At 35.8% G+C, this 19,835-nt stretch overlaps 3 protein-coding genes across 4 annotated transcripts in view; 1 reads left to right on the top strand and 2 right to left on the bottom strand.

Annotated features, from left to right (window-relative positions):
* Positions 1-1,193: 1,193 nt before the first annotated feature.
* Positions 1,194-4,830, bottom strand: LOC127942350 (NADH dehydrogenase [ubiquinone] 1 alpha subcomplex subunit 2). The gene is made up of 3 exons (XM_052538037.1): positions 4,662-4,830; positions 1,444-1,550; positions 1,194-1,358 (listed from the first exon to the last, which is right to left on the bottom strand). Exons 1-3 carry the CDS (start codon positions 4,766-4,768, stop codon positions 1,267-1,269), a joined length of 306 nt encoding a protein of 101 aa, XP_052393997.1. The 5' UTR covers positions 4,769-4,830; the 3' UTR covers positions 1,194-1,266.
* A 4,182-nt stretch (positions 4,831-9,012) lies between these two features.
* On the bottom strand, positions 9,013-13,473 carry LOC127941308 (phospholipid scramblase 2). Its single transcript, XM_052536233.1, has 8 exons — positions 13,401-13,473; positions 13,201-13,225; positions 12,769-12,833; positions 11,993-12,047; positions 9,991-10,193; positions 9,749-9,910; positions 9,220-9,381; positions 9,013-9,132 (listed from the first exon to the last, which is right to left on the bottom strand). Exons 1-8 carry the CDS (start codon positions 13,461-13,463, stop codon positions 9,037-9,039), a joined length of 831 nt encoding a protein of 276 aa, XP_052392193.1. The 5' UTR covers positions 13,464-13,473; the 3' UTR covers positions 9,013-9,036.
* Positions 13,474-17,274: 3,801 nt separating this feature from the next.
* Positions 17,275-19,835, top strand: part of LOC127941280 (nuclear protein AMMECR1) — a 29,818-nt gene continuing 27,257 nt past the window's right edge. The window contains exon 1 of one of the 2 annotated variants that reach the window (XR_008148973.1): positions 17,275-18,690. Coding sequence is in view for 1 of the 2 variants with exons in the window: in XM_052536198.1 (XP_052392158.1) it covers positions 18,260-18,690 (431 nt within the window). In the remaining variant the exon portion in view is untranslated. The remainder of the gene's footprint in view (positions 18,691-19,835) is intronic. The other variant, XM_052536198.1, reaches the window with a different exon arrangement.

The raw sequence follows: 19,835 nt of genomic DNA, 5'->3' as shown, positions 1-19,835 counted from the left end.
TCTTCCCTTGTATGTGCAGGCCGCGTATATCAGTCATTTAAAGGAACCGTTCACCCAAAATGCGAATTCTATCATTTACTCACTCTCAAATTGTTCCAAACCTCTACGAGTTTGTTTCTTCAGTCGAGCACAAAAGAATATATTGACAATTACAAAAAAATATTAATATGTGAACAGTTGGCGGTAGCCATTGTCTTCCTTTCTTCATACTATGGAAGTCAGTGGTTACTGTAGGCCTAATTGCACATTTAAATACTGAGAATGATTAATTAACATTTTACTATTAAGAAAATTGCACGCAATTATGCATAACTTACTGTTATTACTGTGCTACATGTGACATGCAACAAGGACACTAAAATCGAGTGTTACCAAAGAACTGGTGTAGGGTTTGTAATGTTTGTAATGTACAAAAACCATTCCGTGTACATACTTCTGCATTCAAACAGATCATTGTCATGTTTTATTATTATTGTTACACTTCTCTTTGTTTTGTTAAATATATCAGTGAATCCCAAACTTTTGTCCTTGCAACCTCACATATAAGCATACAGTGGCCCTTTAGATCAAAATACATAATCACAGTCTCCAAGAAATTTGATGATATAAAATTTCATGTGGAATGGGAAAAGCATTACATTAAGCAAGATGTGCCTTGGACATGTCCTGATTGTTAATTACATAATTCATATATATATGTATAGCAACCCCCCAAAAAACTGGGAAGACCGTAAAATAGATCGGATTGATCTTGAATGCAAGCTGTTAACTTTCTACTCTCATTTAAGTATTATGTCCGAATGCTGTTAAATCTCACAAACACTGCTCATTAAAAACAATGCAAGACAAATAGTGTAACTGGATGGGATTTTCATGTTACGTCAAGCAGTGTTATAATCTTATGGGAAATTTCAGAAAACACTACAATTAATGATCATTTATGCTGTAAATGCTATATTAAACCTTTTAGAGTACAGGTTACGAATCTATACTTCTAAAATATTGTTAACACCCATGTTATGTCTGGGACCCTAAATATGGATTTGGTGGTGCTGCTGTATATGCCTGTGGCCAAGCTAGCATTAGCAATGAACAATAAATCCTCTTTTCTGATTACTGGAAATCTCTATATTGGGTATACTGGCTAACTACACGCTTACCTCCACAGAAGCACACACACACACAAAAAAAAAGATATTTAGAACACATTTATTTTCAGTTGGGGACACAAATAACATGTACATTATTTTACATCAGGACGCTTACTTAGGGCTTTGCATTTACTACTGATTCAAGAGCTTTGGCCACTTGATCGACGTTCATGTTGTCCAGTGAAACACTGCGCTCTTTGCCAAAACCTGAGGCACAGAGATGCATCATTATGTATATGTGGACATTTGTATGAATAATGCTTTTGTATTGTTTTCAGGAGTGTTTTCCTACCGTATCGTGCCCAGAGCGTGGGCTGAACTCCAGAGCACTCTCGGATCAGGATGGGAAACTCCGGGTTTGCCTCCTTTAACGTCACATAATGCTGCTCAATAAAATCTCTAAAATAAGAACAACAAATAATAATTACAAAGACATAATTAAAAATGACTCAGAACTAGTTTCACGTTGAAAAAAAACAATAATTAAAATAACAATGGTCGCCACTGATCAATTTGAATAATTTCTAATATGCTGATATGGTGCTCAATTTCTTTTTATCATCAATGTTTAAAACAGTTTTTACTCAATATTTCTGTGGAAAATGTGATATATTACCATTTATGAGTCTTTAAATATATATATATTTTTTTACTTCAGCAAGGACACATTTAACCGATCAAAAGAGACAGTAAAGGCAAATTTAAATGTTACAAAATATTTCTTTCAAATTAATGGTATTCATTAATCTTCCCATTCATCAAAGAATCATAATAAAACTGTATCACCATTTCCAACAAAAATAAAGTAAAACGGTTTTTAATAATAAGGACCATTGACAATAGAGCACCAATAAAATTCAAACACCAATTCATCTGCATTGTTAATCCTTTTGGTCTTTTGTTAAAAAAAAAAAAAAAAAAAAAATTCACAAAAATGTATCCTTTCACTGGATAATAAGATTTTCATATGGGGGGGGGGGGGGGGGGTATCATTATAAATAGAGTTTTTTCTCAAATACTTGTTAGACACAATTATTGGCACCCCTAGAAATTCTAATGAGTAAAATATCTCTAGTATGTTCCCATTCATATTCAAAATTTTTATCACTCCAGTATGATTATAAACATGACATTATCCAGCCATGGCCTCCTGTTTCACAGAAATATAAAGAGTAGGGAAAACAAAGGCCAAATTCCCTTTATCATCCATTAAAATGAGAAAAAGCAAAGAATATATCTCTGATGTGCAGTAAAAGATAACTGAGCTTCACAAATTACTGAAGTGGCTTTAAGAAAAGAGCTAGAGCAGTGAAAATTCCCATTTCTACCATCAGGGCAATAATGAAGAATTTCCAATCAACAGACAATGTTATGAAACCGCCTGGAAGAGGACGTGTGTCTATATCATCCTAATGCATGGTGAGGAGGAGAGTTTGAGTGGCTTAAAACTCTCAAAGGATCACAGCTGGAGAACTGCAGGAAATAGTTGAGTCTCGGGCTCAGAAAACCTTTAAAGAGCCAGTAAGATGAAAATTCTAAGCTTCCTATCACTGATTATAAGTCCTGTACAACAGGTTTAAATCCATCCAAGGTTAAAAAACATTGTCATTTTGTCAATATATCATTTTAAAATTACCTCAATTCTCAGAGATCCCCAAACGGTTCGCGCGAAGCTGTTCAAAAGATTCAGTTTCCTTAAACCCCACCTTTCGGTAGCATACTGTGTTCTGATTGGTCAACTAACATAACCAGTTTGGATTGGTTGTTCCGCACACACCTCCATGGTAAACTATGCGTTAGCATCTGTTTGGGGTGAATTATGTCTTATTCCTCTCACCGCGAAGCAAACAGTAGAATCAGGTCAGAGTTCCGTTTCTCCCAAGACGCTAGGCGGAGATTATTATGCGAAGTGCTCCTAGTGACGTACATAGAGATGGGCAAAAGATTTGAAATCTATAACGACTCGTTTCAGCGATTCAGAGTCGACTCCTTACTTTAGAAGCCAATAACTTTATAAATCGTGTACTTTTTGGTTTAATTACTTTGCACATTGTTTACACTGATGGACAGCTACATCATACACTGTAATACAGGTACTTTTTGATTTCCCATCTGTGTGGCTCTTTAAAAAATTTGTCAAACAGAACCTTGGAAGCGTTTTAAAAAACATTATCCTAGCTCGTCCCAAAAAAACTCCAGCATATTCAGTTATCAGACATGACTCAAACTTTAAATTGGACTGACTTCTATGGTCAGATCAAACTAAAAATGAGCTTTTTAGGAGCAAACACTCAAGATGGGTTTGGTGAACACAGAGATAAAAAGTTCCCCATGTGTACAATGAAATATACTGCTGTATTTTTGATGTTGTGGGCCTATATTTTTGCTGGAGGACCTGGACATCTACATGGCATCATGGATTCTGTCAAATACCAATAGATACAAAATCAGTAAGTGACTGACTCTGTTAGAAATCTTATAATGGACCATGTTTGAATCTTCCAACCGTTCAATAATTCAAACACAAACCTAAAAAAAGAACACAGAAATGGGTCACTGAGCACAAAACCAAGCTTCTTCTATGGCCATTCCAGTCCTCTGACCTGAACCCTGTAGAAAATGAATGTGGTAAACTGAAGAGCAGCACCACCAACATGGAGCTGGGAATCTGAAGGGTCTGGAGTGATTCTGGATGAAGGAATGATCTCTGATCTCTTGTCAGGTGTTCTCTATCCTCATCAGGCATTATACAGGAACATTTAGACCTGTTAAACTGGCAAATGAAGGTTTCAAAACATATTGAATAAAAAAGGTGCCGTTAATTGTGGCCAATGTGTATGAGAGAAAAACATTAATTTCGTAATGATATTTCCCCCCATTTTAAATTCTAATTATCCAATGAAAGGATACATTTTTTGTGTGAATTTTTAAAATAAAAAATCAAAAGCATTAACAATGCAGATTAATTTTCATAGCCGCCTTTGATCATATTTACCAAGGGTGCCAATATTTTTGGCCATGACTGTGTGTGTGTGTGTGTTTGTATATGTATATATATTATACTTGTTATATTTATACTTGGTATATCAAAATTGGACTGAAAGATTAATGTTCAGGGAATAATTGTTTATATATATATATATATATATATATATATATATATATATATATATATATATATAAACATCTGATTATTTATTTATTAACTGATTATTTATGTCAACTTGTCCGTGTTGTTTATTTAATGATTGAAATTTGAGTTCTTCCATTAGGCAGGACAATAAGCAATAATGATTTTATTAGCCTCTTGAAGTTTACTGTTAATTATCTGTAGGAACCCTGTACTCTGAATAAACAGCGAGTGTGTCTCGTGCAGTTTTCAGTCACGCGGGCTGTCAGTCAGTATTTATAACGTGCGTAAACATTACTGCAAGTGATTCAAGCAGCTTCTACAGAGGACAGTCACACTCTCTACTAAACATCCACCCGTGAAGAGCGCCAGTACTGCACCTGGTTCCCTGACTGGCAGCTGATTTCTGGCATAAGTGCAGGCGGACCTCACGCAGATGTTTGGACAGATTTGAGCCGATCCCACGAACCACCGCCGCCGCCGCCATCACTGTCACCTTCACGAACGGAAGTCTTCTTCTTCTGTTGTTTGTCGGCTGCTGGCAAACCGATGTCTACATTACCGCCACCTACCGTCTGGACTGTATAAGTTCCTGTTTCTTTCAGTAAATGCATCAGTAAAACCCTTGTGATTTTTTTTTTTTTTTTTTTTAAATCTTTTAGAAGTCTTGAAAAAGGCAGTTAATAATAAGTGGCTTAATGGGACTGCTTGTCAGGGACATTTATAGTGACAATGAACAAGCTCATCGAATCACTTTGACATTCTTGTATTCAATCGAGCTCTTGCAAACTATTCTAACTCAAACTTTTAGGAATAATTTGTATTCATTTGTTTAGAAAGATTGAAAAAGTTAACCTTAAAGGATTACTCCACCACAAAAAAAAAAAAAAAAAAAAATGTTGTGATTAATCACTTACCCCCATGTCATTTCAAGGCTTTGTTCATCTTCAGAACACAATTTAAGATATTTTGGATGAAAACCGGGAGGCTTGTGACTGTCCAAATTCAGTATCTCTGAAAATTAGAATAAAATTTAAGACCAATACAAAGAAAGGATTTTTAGAAATCTTGGCCAACTAAAAAGTATGAACATGAAAAGTATGAGAAAGTACAACACTCAATACTTAGTTGTGTCTCCTTTTGTCTGAATTACTGCAGCAATGCGGCGTGGCATGGAGTCGATCAGTCTGTGGCACTGCTCAGGTGTTATGAGAGCCCAGGTTGCTCGGATAGTGGCCTTCAGCTCTTCTGCATTCTTGGGTCTGACATATCACATCTTCCTCTTCACAATACCCCACAGATTATCTATGGGGTTAAGGTCAGGTGACCTTAAGAGTGCTGTCTTTGAGTCATTTTTCGAAAGGAGACAACTCAATTTCATAATAGTCAATTCCAAAAATTGTTCTTTTTTAAGATTATTAAATGCCTCTACATATGGGTTTTCAGCAAACTCCTGAGCTAGACCTGACTAATATAAAAATCCAAAATACACAAAACAAAATACTGCAGGCTGCTACTTTTTTTTTTTAAGCCCCTAAAAATGACCACAAGATTTTAACATAACACAACCACACCACAATACTGACAAGTTGAGGAAAAGGAAGACTCACGAATGGGCTAAAACCCCAAAAATCACTGCAACCAACAAAAGTCTAACTCAACCTCCACCTGCTTAAACACTACTTCATGCAGTGCACTATTAAATCACTAAAATGACAGACAAAATAATGCGGCGTTCCCACCGCAGGAACTTTACCCAGGAACTAGGGACTTTTGCCTGGTACTCGGTGTGTTTCCACAGTAGGAACCAGGAACTAAATAAAGTTCCGGGTAAAAAAATACCCCTCAGAAAGTCCCTGCTGGCGAGGTGGTACTTTTTAAAAGTTCCGGAACTTTCGGGGGCAGGACTTGACCGCTAAACATCCTGATTGGTTGAGTTCACGCAGCATTGGTTGAGTTCAACCACCATTTATTCTGATCATTTTCAAAATATTACTGTTATTGTGTCAGGAAATGTAATTTTAAAAGTATTTCAGGCGAGAATGTAGTTGTTTAAAACTCAAATCTGTGGTTTATTTTTAAAGACAGCGCCTATTTAAAAATGTGTTTCGCCGATCTCTGAGACGGTGAGCTCGTCGCAATCAGCAGGAGCTCAGAGATCCTCTATCCGCCGAGAAGCAGCCTCTACTGGGATAGACCTTCTGATGTGTGCCGCTGGCTCTGATGTCTCTTTAGTGGTGAAATGGACATGGTCGTCTTTTGGGCAACTGTCAAGTGAGCAGTCTTCCCCATGATTGTGTAGCCTACAGAACTAGACTGAGAGACCATTTAAAGGCTTTGCAGGTGTTTTGAGATAATTAGCTGATTAGAGTGTGGCACCAGGTGTCTTCAATATTGAACCTTTTCACAATATTCTAATTTTCTGAGATACTGAATTTGGGATTTTCTTTTAGTTGTCAGTTATAAACATCAAAATTAAATGAAATAAACATTTGAAATATATCAGTCTGTTTGTAATGAATTAATATAATATACAAGTTTCACTTTTTGAATGTAATTAGTGAAATAAATATTTTTAAATAAAACTTTTTGATGTTATTCTAATTATATGACCAACACCTGTAAATTTACTAATGTTAAAAACTAAAATAAGTTCTAAATTTCTGATAGCTAACTTCTAGTTGGTCAGAATAGTTCTAAGATTTATGTAAGTTTGCACAGCTGGCCCCTGAGCAAAAAATGGTGTATCACAGTTTAAACCCAAATCAGAAAAAAAAACAACGAAATGGTCTAAGATATCTATCAAACAACAACCTTTGTAAAAATGCCAAAGGTATCGCCATTTGTATGTTCACTTAGATGGTGACAAGCACATTGTAGGTTCCGTCATTTTAAGGACAATTGTCTGGCATGGAAATTATAATTCCTACTCTCATCACTCATCATACTGTTGTCAGCATAATTGGATTTGCACCTCCGGACATAAAAAGGCCATGACTTAGTAAACTCCTTTGCTTGAAATATTGTGAAGTATCAAGACACCAGTGATATTGTACACTGGCAAAGGAACAATTTAGACAACAAATAGGTAAACATTTCTGTGGGTTTATGAGACATTGGGAGTGTCATACACAAAATCACTGATCTGAAATTTCATTCTGCACAAATTGATGTATATTACATAATGAAATTGACAAAAGAAAATCTTTACTTTGGTGAATGGTCTGAAAAACTGACAGTGCTTTTAAAAAGCAGAAAATATACACGTATATGCAATTAATTTTAGCCTTCAAGGCAGAGGGGAAGAATTTTTCATGATTAAATAGGAGCAATCTGTCAGGATTTTCCATGACGAGCAACTCAAAGCACCAGTTTGGGTAGGTTTTTTTTTTTTTTTTTTTTTACAACAACATAAGCAACTACTGAGAAGCAGTTGGTTTTTGTGGTTACTGCTGTGTTTGCTTCACTTCCCGATAACACACACAACCTCAGAGACACCTTTCAGTAAGAGAAAGCCACAAACTGAAGAAAAAACAAGTTGAAGGAGTATACAAAACAAAATAATACAACTTAAGATTCATTGCCTCAGAAAAAGAGATGGTAATTTTTAAGCAACTTTAACAGCATTTGTGATGTGATTTTGTTTTTATTCTTTTTTTTTTTTTGCAAGATGCAATATTAAAAAGCAATTTTTGCCAAAGTAACTATCATTCTTTTCTCTCCAGCCTTTATTGGAGGATAATTTGGCAAGCAGTCTGTTGACATTTGTCTTCCTCCGGTCTTCTTTCTGAAGTAGGCCTAGTATCCAAAGCGTAAAATGATGTGTTACCTGCGTGCAAAGATAAGAACAGCCACCTTGGTAACTTTCCACACAAATTTAAAGACCTTGAATACACACATATGCATTTTGGGCAACAAAAAAAACAAAACAAAATACATTCTTGGTTTCTATTAAGTGTCATCTGTCTTTCGTTTAGTTGCCTTTTGTACTGTATGCATCCACCTTTTTCCTATGCCTTGTGTTACTTTGTGTGAAGTAAATTACATTTAACTGTAAACAATCAGTCAAAGGACTCAGTAATAAATAAAACTGGGCACAATGAGGGGACTTTAGATTCTTCTCACTTTTAAACCATTGAACATCCAAAAGAAATGTAACACATAAAAGCATTAGCATATTACTACAACTGGGGCCGTATCTATAAAACTACTGGTCTTAGCACTAAGAGTTCTTCTAAATAACAGTAAAAGTTCTTAGCTGTGAGTTTCCTCTTATATCCTGTTCTCAAAGCTTCTGAGACGAGGGCACTATTTCTTAGTTGATAATGAGGTCAACCCACCCTTTCTCTTTCCATTCCACAGTTAAAGTTGGTCTCAGCAGCTTTGCAAGCAGGAAACTCTTATAGCTAAGAAATTTTACTGCTATTTAAGAGAACTCAATGTTTTGTGAATATGGCCCCTGATTCCTAGTGCATTCAGTGAAATATCCCTGGAATAAACAGTAAATGAAACCACAAATGCACAGTATATGTTTTCTTTTTTACATACTGATAAACATGAATATAATTGGGGGGGTTGGGGGGGGGTTAATAATCGTTTGAAAAAATACTGAGATTTCAATAGTCTTTGTCCGTTCTTGTAGTATTTAGTGTGGTTCGTGTTGTACTTCTCCTGCAGTCTCCTGTGCTTTCTTCTTCTTTATTAATAAAGAATGTGATTATTATAAATTTACCTTGTTGTTTCTTTCATGCATGTTTACTTGAGCGTAAACAGAGTGAAAACCGCCAAAGGGGATAAATACTTCAGTAGACATAGTATCTGTTGTTTTGGCTTATCATAATGCATGAAGTCCTGAAAATGGATTTGAGTTATAATTAATAAATAATATATTTAAAAAGTCTTAAATTACAAAACTGAAGGTTTTAAAAAAATATTTACAATAAGTATGCAGGCCCCCAACAGTGTAGCTTTCATTTGGACATCCAGGTCGCTTGGAAACCTCAGCACAAAATCTGCACCTGTGTTTATTACACTGCATGAGAAGGGTTTGATGATCTCGCCAAATGGTTCGTCTGTCGCTGCCGCGTTCAAAGACACCAGCTGTGGTCACAGTGTAAGACGGGTAACTATAACACAGTAAGTATTCAAGCACAGGTAGTCCTCATATACTGTCATATTTTAGTATAAAAACAGGCCTATGTATGTGTGTGCGCGTGATCTTCGCTGTAGGCATCAGATTTCCCCAGAAGTGTAACACAACCTGAAATCACCTAAATCTAAACCTATACAATCAAAGTGCGTCAGGAAACAAGGAAAGTGGCCTGATAAGCACAGTGTTAAAATTCTAATCCAAAAATACTAAAAGGTTTGTGTGAAGGTCATGTTAAAAGGTAAAAAATAGAAAACGACTTTGGCCAAGTTATTTGGTCATTGAAAGTCAAATTGAAAAGTGAAACTCGTGCATCACCTCAAAGTTCTGATCCACGCAGCAGGTAAGAGGTAAAAATGGTCCTGCGATCTTAGCGACTGCTTCACCTCGTTTATTCTCAACTGTGAACTGAGGCAGGCAAACATGCCAGTTTTGTCGAACATGTCCGATGGTAAAGCCTGGTGGGGACTGAACCTCCAGCTAAAATATATATACACACAGCATATTATATACTGTACAACATACTCAAGGGCTAATCGATAGAAGGATAACGTTCATACCTCATGATTGAAGCTGCCGCAAACAAACGGGTGCACCAGTCTGATGACCTCTTTATTAGATTCATTAATAACATTCATTATGAAGGAACGTCCTTGATAGAAATGCCTGCTACAATAATCGCTGTCCTCAAGAATACTAAAAAGAACATTCCCGACATTATCCTTGACCTTATATCTGTTGTCCGGCTTTATTCCACAGCAGACTGTAAGAAATAAAAAAAGAGATAAGATTGTTGCTCCTTTGATTTTGCTTTATTTAGAAGTCCAAGCACCAAAGGTACTGGAACTCTATTGAATTTGTACTCATTTTCTTATTTGTAATGGTGCCAAGCAACGGAGGTGTGATGTGCGTTCTTGCAGCTATATTTATTATTAGTCTTTTTTGCACTAAAAAGGTCTAGCCAGCCAAAACCGTAAGCCAAATTTAGCAGCATGGTCCCCAATCTCCCCCATTACTCAGCTGCACACACACATACCTATCATAAGTACTTTTATGTTTTTGCTCATATCTCCACAAAAATACAGCTACAATCAAAATATTTTTTTCTTCTGATTCTCTGAGTCAAACATAAAATTATTCTAAATGTTTTAAAAATCTACTTTTTTGAACTCCTCCTAGACCATTTATCCAATTAATGCCAATTTTTGTATGTATCACCTAGAGACCCTTTTGACAAAAAGTCATCAAAATAATTTTGATTCATTAAATGGTTTAGAATGTATAGTTTAATAAGTGCATGGTGCTATAAAATTGATTGGCTTATATCTTCTAAATGGTTTGACTAATTCAAATTATTTTGATAGTTTTTTATAATTTGTGTCTAGAGATGATGTAGGCAAAATTTTGTGAGAATCAGTCAAGTGGTTTAAGAAGAGCATACTCAAAACGGCGGAGGGACCACAACACTTTGTGCTAAAGTTGCCCACTAGAGGGAACCACATGGTAAGAAATCTATTTTCTATCAGTTTCCATCACTGTGAACTACAAATAAATCAATTTTACAGTGGTAAATGTTTACAGAGGTAACGCTAACCCTAATAATATTAATAAATATGCATGTGCTTTATATCCTTAGATATATTTTTTGTCTTCATTTACATTTAATCTAAATTACCAACTGATGTCTGTGGTTCACATATTGAGTACAATACTCACAGAAGAGATCAGATAACTGATATATTGACTGCAGATTTTTCGAAGGCTTCAATGATTTCTTGGGGATCAGCAATATCAATGCGAATGAAATATGAATGCTCATAAATATAAATCTTTGTAAATGGTTCAGAATAATTACTAGGCTAGATGCAAAGAATAATTAAAATTTCATAGAAATTGGTAAACTTCATCAGTATGCAAAAGATTTGTACCTTACTTTTTATCTGAGATTAACAATGCATAACATTCATTACAGTTTCATAAAGTTTAATAAAGGCTAAACAATCTCAGTCTAATCGGTTTCCAAAGAAATCTATGATCTCCAAAATAAATTTTTATTTATATATACTTCAGAAAACATCTGTCAAGTTGTCAGACATGACTGCATATATTGCGGTCGAATTAAAATGAAGAGACAATATTATTTGTCCATTGCAATATGGTACATGAAATAGAAAGACACTTAAATAGGCTTACTAGTATTACGCTTGAAAAGAGACATGGCCATTGTGACCTAACTGTATCCTACACAAGGCATTTCCCAGCAGACACCTTGATTTTAATTAGACATCAAATATCGGTCATTGATGACGATGCTTTAGCATCCTTTTAAATTCAGTTTGGATGGCCATATCTTGGTAATTGGGTGAAAACTGAGTTAAGACCACACTGAATTTGGTTTAATGTACTGTAAATGTATGCCAATGATGTTCAAATCAGCGTCATGCCAAGTTTTGGCATCAGTTTGATTTGTATATTTGACCTGTGTGTGTGTGTGTGTGTGTGTGTGTTTGTGATCCGGCTATATCTCATCCATGAAATCATGAAATGCTGATCTGAACAAACCTTCATCAAAACATTCATCCGGATGAGGTTCTTTGTAGACAAACAATTGATCAATCTAAAATAAGCATAAAAATAACAGAAAATAACTGCATTTGTTAGAGAAAAGTACATATAACAGTGTTTGATGCAAACGTTTCTCATAAGTACAAAAATTATTACATTTATCAGAATACAAAAAGTACAGTATTTATACTATATTTTTTAATTTACATTGAAGTAAACAAAATATTGTGTCAACAATAAAATATTGAATAACATGTGTTAAATAATATTCTTAGTAGGGATGCACCAATACTATGTTTTTCTGAATGAATCCGATACCGATACTTTCATTTTTGGTAGCCTGCTTGTCGATACTGAGTACTGATACCTGTATTTTCGTTGCGTTTGAAATTCTTTAAAATACTGGGTACAGAAATCAAAAGTACAGAACACAACACATTGCACTTTTCAAATCTGTGCTGCTAGACAAGAGTTTCATTAGATTTGGTGTGAACTCACTAAATAAAATTAGTTCAAAGGAATGATTTGACTTCTTGGATGGCCTGATGGTCAGCAAATTAACAGCAAATTTTCATTTTGGGTTGATCCACTGATCAGCAGATGCTGGTGTCGATTAAAAGATGCTAAGTTTATCACCAAACAATGTATTCACTGGAAAGTGCTAACTTTGATCAGTGCTTCAATAATTGCACAATTAATGTCAATATCCAGATAAATGATCTGAATTCACTTTTTTCTTTAATGAATAATAAACATATCCAGTCTTATCTGACCCAGGTCAAGGACTCCAGCTGAAGAGGGCGATATGGATCTGGACAAGGAACCATTGCAGTGTCCACTAGTGGAGCATAAACAGACTGTATCAACCAGTTAAACAAGTTATTACACACTGAGATCTATTGTGTATCCTTGCTACACAACATTTACATTCGACTTTCACAGGTTTCATATCTGCAGATTACAACTTCTATGTTCACACTTACAGCTCTTTAATACACTAATGCATATTTTAATGCAAGAACTTTTTTTTTTTTTTTTACTCAATAAACTAAATTAAGTTCGCAATTATTCTTTTAAAGTAGGTTATGTAGGCATACTTTTTGAAAGTATGCTGAAGTGCACTTGTTTTTCACAAGGGGTGATATCTTGCTTTGGCTGTAGTCATATAAACTAACCCGCAGAGATTAACATCCGAACACACTCACCTGTCAACTCCATGTTTGAATTTATCTGCAAAGAGCGAGTAAGTCAATTAATGAAGTTTCGTGTTGATTTTTCTTCTCTTTCATTATTTTTTCCATTGTGAATAAATGAGTTGTATAAAGACTTTATAAAACTTCACATTCATATTTAAAATACAAAATTAAAACATGATTTCGGATGACTTTAAATATACCATACATACCAGTGAGCTGCAAATCGTCTGATCGGCAGTTGCACTAATTAGTACAGTTAATGTGTCTTTCATGACAAACAACTTAAGCTTTTTTTTTTCTGCATAATGTTTGTGGTTGAACAAGAGGTTTGACCCACTTTCAGGTTTAGTGACTTCCGGTTTGAACAGGTTGACAATGGCCCATTATTCCTGCTGAGTTAAGTTTATATGCCATAATTGCAGGCATTTTTCCATTAATTGCCCTGATTGAAACTCTGTACTTTAGCTTTATCAAATATCTCGAAAAACTTTTTTTTTTTTTTGGAGATTCTCATTTTCACATGCAGGTGTGTGTCTCTAATTGACACTTTTCACTTCACAGGTCACCTTTACACTTCAGCTGTGTTTGAGTGTCACGGTGTAAAACATTTAGTAAGTGCTTTTTATTTTAAGGGGTTTGGGCCACTGTGCGCTTCTTGCCAACCCATGGACTTTCAATAAAATGGCATCATGTGAAAAATGATTGGATATTATTCTTACCTAGGCTGCCATCTGCCATTTTCCTTAAAGATTAAATGAAATCTGCTGAAACGAAATGTTATAACTATCCAAAAGAAGCCTCATTTGAAAGCAATAAAATGGCTATAAAAAAATGCAACGCACAGACGAAAGAACATACAGTGGCTCAATATCAAAAGTGGCAAACCTGTACCTTGATACTGAAATGGTTCTTCACGACTCGTCACAATTTTTTACAATCACTTTGGCACTAATTTCATGATACTATTTTTCAAAACAAATCATTGTGCATTCATATCTTAAAAAACAAGCACTTGCTTTGTTTCAAATAACTCATGTATCATGTGTGGAACCAAAAGTTTCACTTTGTAGTTGTTCATGCATGTCATTAAATACTGTAGTTAAAAAAAGTTGTAGATTTGTCCACAGCTCCATCCCTCTCTAAATAAACGTTTGGTGAAGTTCATTAGTAATGAAATAAATGTTGGGGTAAAACAAACCTGAACATTCCCAGTCATCAAATTGCTTAACTCTGCATTTTGTTTTCGTCACGCGCCTTTTCTGTATGCATGCAATAGTCTGCGAGCTTATGCTTCCACACCGCTGAAAAAATTGTCATTGTCCAAGATGTGTTGCCCGGTGTCTATAAGGTGAATATTATTTCTTGCCCAAACCAAACTGACCACAGCCAACTTTTGTTTATTTGTCAGTCAGAATTTTGCCTCCCCTATCTTCTCTATTCTACAGGGAAAATTACAGTAAGAACACATTTGGCCACATCAAATACTCTTTTGTACTCATTGGCATACAGCCACTTGTTTTTGTTGTTTACATTTTATTCCTTTATTTATTTATTTTTTTAATTAATTATTATGTCATAATTTTCAGGTAATTTTTAAAAACTGTAAACACATTATCCACAACCGATGATCAAAATGCATTTAACACTTTTTTCCAAATGCTTGGAATGATACAAGGGATAGTTCACCCAAAAATTCAAATAGACTGATCATCAGGGCATATGCTTCTTTTGTGCTTTGCTATTCCCTGCAAAAATAATAATAGAGTAGTCTGCTCATTATTGCAGCAGGATATGTTATCTGATGATGCTTACTGGAGCAATGCAGGCTTAATTCTGTGAAAAATATAATAATAATAATAATAATAATAATAATAATAATGGATGCTTCCACATGTTTTTTTCCTTACCTAACAAATTAGCAGAGATTTCCTACAAAATAATTTACAAGTAATACCCTGCAAACTATTAGATGAACAAAAAATTCCTCCAGTATTTTCTCCAGTTGCTCCTTTTGTGATGATTCTGTTGAAACTGTGTCTTTTTTTTTTTTTGCTCTTGTCCATTTACCAAAACATTTTGATAAGATATTTTAGTATTCTGAATTAAATGTATGATGAATGTATATTGTTTTGGAAGGATGAAGTGCTGTTTTTTTCCCAATTTTAAATTCAATTTATCCGACATAACACGGCTAAGATGGCAGTTTACCCGAATATATCCTAATACACAGCTTAATAATGAATAATAATATCTGGAAATGATCATCTCAAAAACCGTTAGCGCTGCACACATCTATAAAGGATGCACAGCCTTCTAGTGGTTAAACAATGACATTATAGATTTTTTTCCCACCAGATGGCACCAACTCATGCATTAGCTTGTAAATATTTTTGCTCAAACGTTTTAACTTAATGCATTAAGTATTAATAATATATTTTAATTGATATATATATATATATATATGTATATATATATATATATATATATATATATATATATATATATATATATATATATATATATATGTGTGTGTGTGTGTGTGTGTGTGTGTGTGTGTGTGTGTGTGTGTGTGTGTGTGTGTGTGTACTGTCTACAGTACGTCACCTTTACATGGAGGCCAGCTCTTCCTCTTCCAAACATTCTAAACACAGCCTTTATTAACCTACCGACAGATCTTTCGTTTTGAAATATTCTAATTAATTCATATTCATAACTTCATGGCTATTCGTTATGATTGTTCATATTTAATATGATAATGCATTATGTGTAACTATGTTATAAATTGTACATTACAGAAACGCAGAAATACCTTGAAAAATCTAAACTTAAAAAAAAAACAGTTACATGTAATGATGTTTCATTTATTTACAAATTTTGGGAATAAGTATTAGGAATATTTAGATAAATATTGACCTCATTTAGTGAAAGACACAACTACTTAAAAAAAAATATGTTTAATATTACCCCCCCCCCCCCCATCCCCATCCAGTAGCCTGTTTACTTTTTTACATTTCTTTTTTTCCCCTTAATTTTTGAATGTATTTTATTTTACTTAATATACTATTAAAGAGAAAATAAAGGTCATGAGTTTCTGTTGGATACTGTACCAATTCCTGGCTGTCTGTGGTCTCTGATTTTACATGCAACTCAATCTATGCAACACTCACCAATGACTGATGCTTTCTCAGTGCTTTAACTCTCTATGCTAACTTTGTTGTCAGCATTTTCAAATGTCAGATAGTTCAGTTTCATTATGGTAGTAGCCTGTAGTTTGGGTTGCCATATGTATGTATTTTCCTGCTTTCATAAAACAAAAATAATGTTACGTCATACATAATATTAAAAATAAAATATTCTCTCAACTTTATTTTTATTTTATTTTTGCTCTAGCACTAATAATGCATTTACTTATAAATTAAAATCTATAGACTATCAATGTGAACCTAGAGATCTTTCCTTATTCATTGACACTAATAATATACATAACATAATAAAGAGTGAGGACAATTTTTTGCATACATTTTCTTTTCTTTTTTTTTATTCTTTTGCTGCTACAAATTACATATTAACTTTTTTTGTGTGTGGAAATTTAGGAAATGTATTTTACATAATGTACTTTTCCACATTTACATAAATAATAATAATAGAATAATTAACAGGCCACTTAAATAAAGTGACTAAAAATTTTATAGTTATTAAATAGCAGTAATATATATATATATATATATATATATATATATATATATATATATATATATATATATATATATATATATATATATATAAACAAATAAAGCCTGCTGAAACCCTGTTGTGTTTGTTTCTGATTTTCATATTTATATTTTCTGGCTGGTCTTATAAATGTTCTGGAAACAATAAAGACATTTTGATGGGGTATTAAATTCCATTATTTTATTCGATCATGTCTGGAGTTAAAATCATTTTTTAATTCCCTAATATATTTCATGGTTTTCCATTGCCTGTGAACCGTGGGTGTGTGCATTAGACAGGGCAGACGGCTTTCCTGGCGAGTTTGGAAATAAATAAAAAAACGGGCTGGATGCTGGGTCATGTTGCTCTCTAACGGCTCCGTTCTCTCTCCATTAGGTCGAAGGATGACAAGACAATGAATGGATTTATGCGTCTTGGCGAATAACAAGTGCGGGATATCAGTGTCCCTCGCTCTGCGCCGTGATAACGTAGTTGGTGAATAGGGAGAAATGCGTATGACACGCAGGAATCTGTCGTAAACTACGTCCTGGGCTCTGTACTCCGGCGTGAAAGTAGAGAATACTAGTCCGAGTGCTTCAGATGAACGCATAGGATATTTTCTCCACCGCAACCGAGCTAATGTTAGCAGCTGTGCGCGGAACACTCCGCGAGACCGGAGGAACCACTTCTGACGGAGGCCGTGCTGAAAATGTACCCGAATAATCAGCTGACAGCGCTCCGATCCGTCGAAGGAAAACTTTTGGGTTCAGTTTCCACGGCGGGCGTGCAGTGAAGGGGGTCGTGCGGCTAACGGGGTCCCGAGGGCCGGTGTGAAGCGTGGAGCCGTGGCTGGCATGAACCGCATCGACTGAACGCTTCTCGGGTCGGCTAATGTTCATGGGTCCTGCGTACTCGAGATCCTTACTGCCTCAGAGCGAGACCTGACCGGGCCACACATTTGTCTAGCTTGACTGGCATTTCATGTATGGATGGACGCGTACATGCTTTGACAGAGTCCTGCGTGCATCGCTGCAGTTGGCACAGTGCACAGTGCAAGGAGGGGCTGTTACTCTAACAAATATACATTGGCTCTGTCGAAGCGTTTAATTAGCGGAGGCTCGCGGCTGCCTGTCTGCCTAAGAACATTACGTAAGACTGCAGCGTACGCTACGTCTTTTCGAAGGAAAATTATTTGGTGACATTGCAGTCTCTCTCGGTGAGATATAACGTACGCTCCGCTCGGTTATTACGTCTGTCAAAGGAAGGGAAGGTGGAGCACTGTCCGTCGTACGTGCTGACGCAGTGGGATTTCTACGCGTGGTCTGCGTCTCGGTCCGCCCTTCCCGCGGTGACGGTGATGGGTCGGAAGCGGTGTGTCGGTGCAGATTGTTCGAAGATGGCGGCCGGGTGCTGCGGGGTGAAGAAGCAGAAGTTGTCGGGATCCCCCGGTGCGGGGGGTCCCGGCGGGGCGGGGAGCGGAGTAGCCGGGACCGGACATTGTGGATCGGAATTGGGGATCGGGTCGTCGTCGAGTGTTGTGGCCGGGAACGTGACTCGGGTGAACGGCCTGGGGGGTCCGGGGGTTAGTAGTAGCAACAACACCAATGCTCTGTCCCCAAACCCAGGAGGATACAACTCCACCGGCCTCTCCCCGACTCTCAGCCCCGGCTCCGGAGCCAGGAAAATGGTCGTTTCGGCGGAGATGTGTTGCTTTTGCTTCGACGTACTTTATTGCCATCTCTACGGATACCAGCCTCCTCGAACACCCAGGTTTACAAACGACCCCTAGTAAGTAACACTAGCAAGATGGCTAGCTATTTTGACCTGCTTTGCTACAATAACAGACGGTATTTTTCCTGTTCTCTGTGCTCGAACCAGTACGCTACGTTTAAAGACTTGGTGTTCTTGGGGAAAGTTTTGATGATGCCCTTGCTGCACTATTGTCATGATAATTATTTTGTGTTTTTTTTTGTCCGTAAACACCTAATAAAGTAACGTTAATTAATAGTTTACTTGTTAATCCAAGCCCTCTCTAAAAAACAAACAAACAACAACAACAAAAAACATACTGTCATGTTTCCAAACTCACGTTTCTAATATTAATATAATTAATAAATACTAGTAAGTGTAATGATTTAATTGTTAATTAATCGTCAAAATTACTGGAATCAGAACGTTACATATTTGATAAATCAATCTAATATGTGTTTTTTTTTAGATGTGTAACGTTAGTTTCGAAGACTGAGAGTTAAATTAATCTGTCTTTAATGCGCTCGTTAATTGAGCATTTTTTTTCTCTCTGAAAGAGATTAAATGGGTGTTAGCCTCCTCTTCTTTAAGCTTCTCTGCAAGCTAACATGCTAACCAACGCTAGCCTTCAAACACGATTCTCATTCGCCGAATATTTTCCTTTTACAATTTATTAGCTCTTAGTTATCTATCTTTTCCTATTTAGTTAGATTTTTACAGAAAACACCGAGTGTTATTTCATTTTGATTCAATTTGAAGCTGCTGCCTATGGTTAGCTTTAGTGAGCTAGTAAGCTAACAAAGCCCAAGAGTTGTTTACTTTTCCCCCAGTTATTTCGTTGGAAACCTCTCAAAGTACTGTTCGTTCAATCTGCAGTCCAACGTTGCGCAAGTTGTACCAATGCGAAGGTACAATGATACAATGGTATCAGGACACGAAAGAATATTTAACTCGCATGTTAAGTGTTAAGTCTACAATGGTTTAATACTCTGCTATTTTGTCGCTCGCTAAACATCGACTCTTTGTCATCTGGGACTCTTTCAGGTAAGCGTTCTCAATGTGTTATAAATGATTATGTATTCGTGTGATGAAACAAAGCGATTTACTCAAGCCACAGATCGAGTGCTGGGTTTTAAGATTGTTCTTTATCTTATCCGGTTAGTCAAGGCTCGTCGAAGAGGCAA

Source organism: Carassius gibelio, chromosome A21 (genome assembly GCF_023724105.1).
Source record: "Carassius gibelio isolate Cgi1373 ecotype wild population from Czech Republic chromosome A21, carGib1.2-hapl.c, whole genome shotgun sequence".
NCBI lineage: Eukaryota > Metazoa > Chordata > Actinopteri > Cypriniformes > Cyprinidae > Carassius > Carassius gibelio.
Note: the sequence above shows the minus strand (reverse complement) of the source record. Positions and strands in the feature narration are given on the sequence as shown.

Bases quoted from the DNA above. Each gene is read 5' to 3' on its own strand.
- LOC127941308 (XM_052536233.1), bottom strand. From the start codon at position 13,463: ATGAAAGACACATTAACTGTACTAATTAGTGCAACTGCCGATCAGACG. The intron at 13,226-13,400 runs GTATGTATGGTA...CGCTCTTTGCAG, and splicing joins AGACGATTTGCAGCTCACTG to ATAAATTCAAACATGGAGTT. The intron at 9,911-9,990 runs GTATGAACGTTA...TATATATTTTAG, and splicing joins GCGGCAGCTTCAATCATGAG to CTGGAGGTTCAGTCCCCACC.
- LOC127942350 (XM_052538037.1), bottom strand. From the start codon at position 4,768: ATGGCGGCGGCGGCGGTGGTTCGTGGGATCGGCTCAAATCTGTCCAAA. The intron at 1,551-4,661 runs GTGCAGTACTGG...TTCTTATTTTAG, and splicing joins GCTGCCAGTCAGGGAACCAG to AGATTTTATTGAGCAGCATT. The intron at 1,359-1,443 runs GTAGGAAAACAC...TCTGTGCCTCAG, and splicing joins CACGCTCTGGGCACGATACG to GTTTTGGCAAAGAGCGCAGT.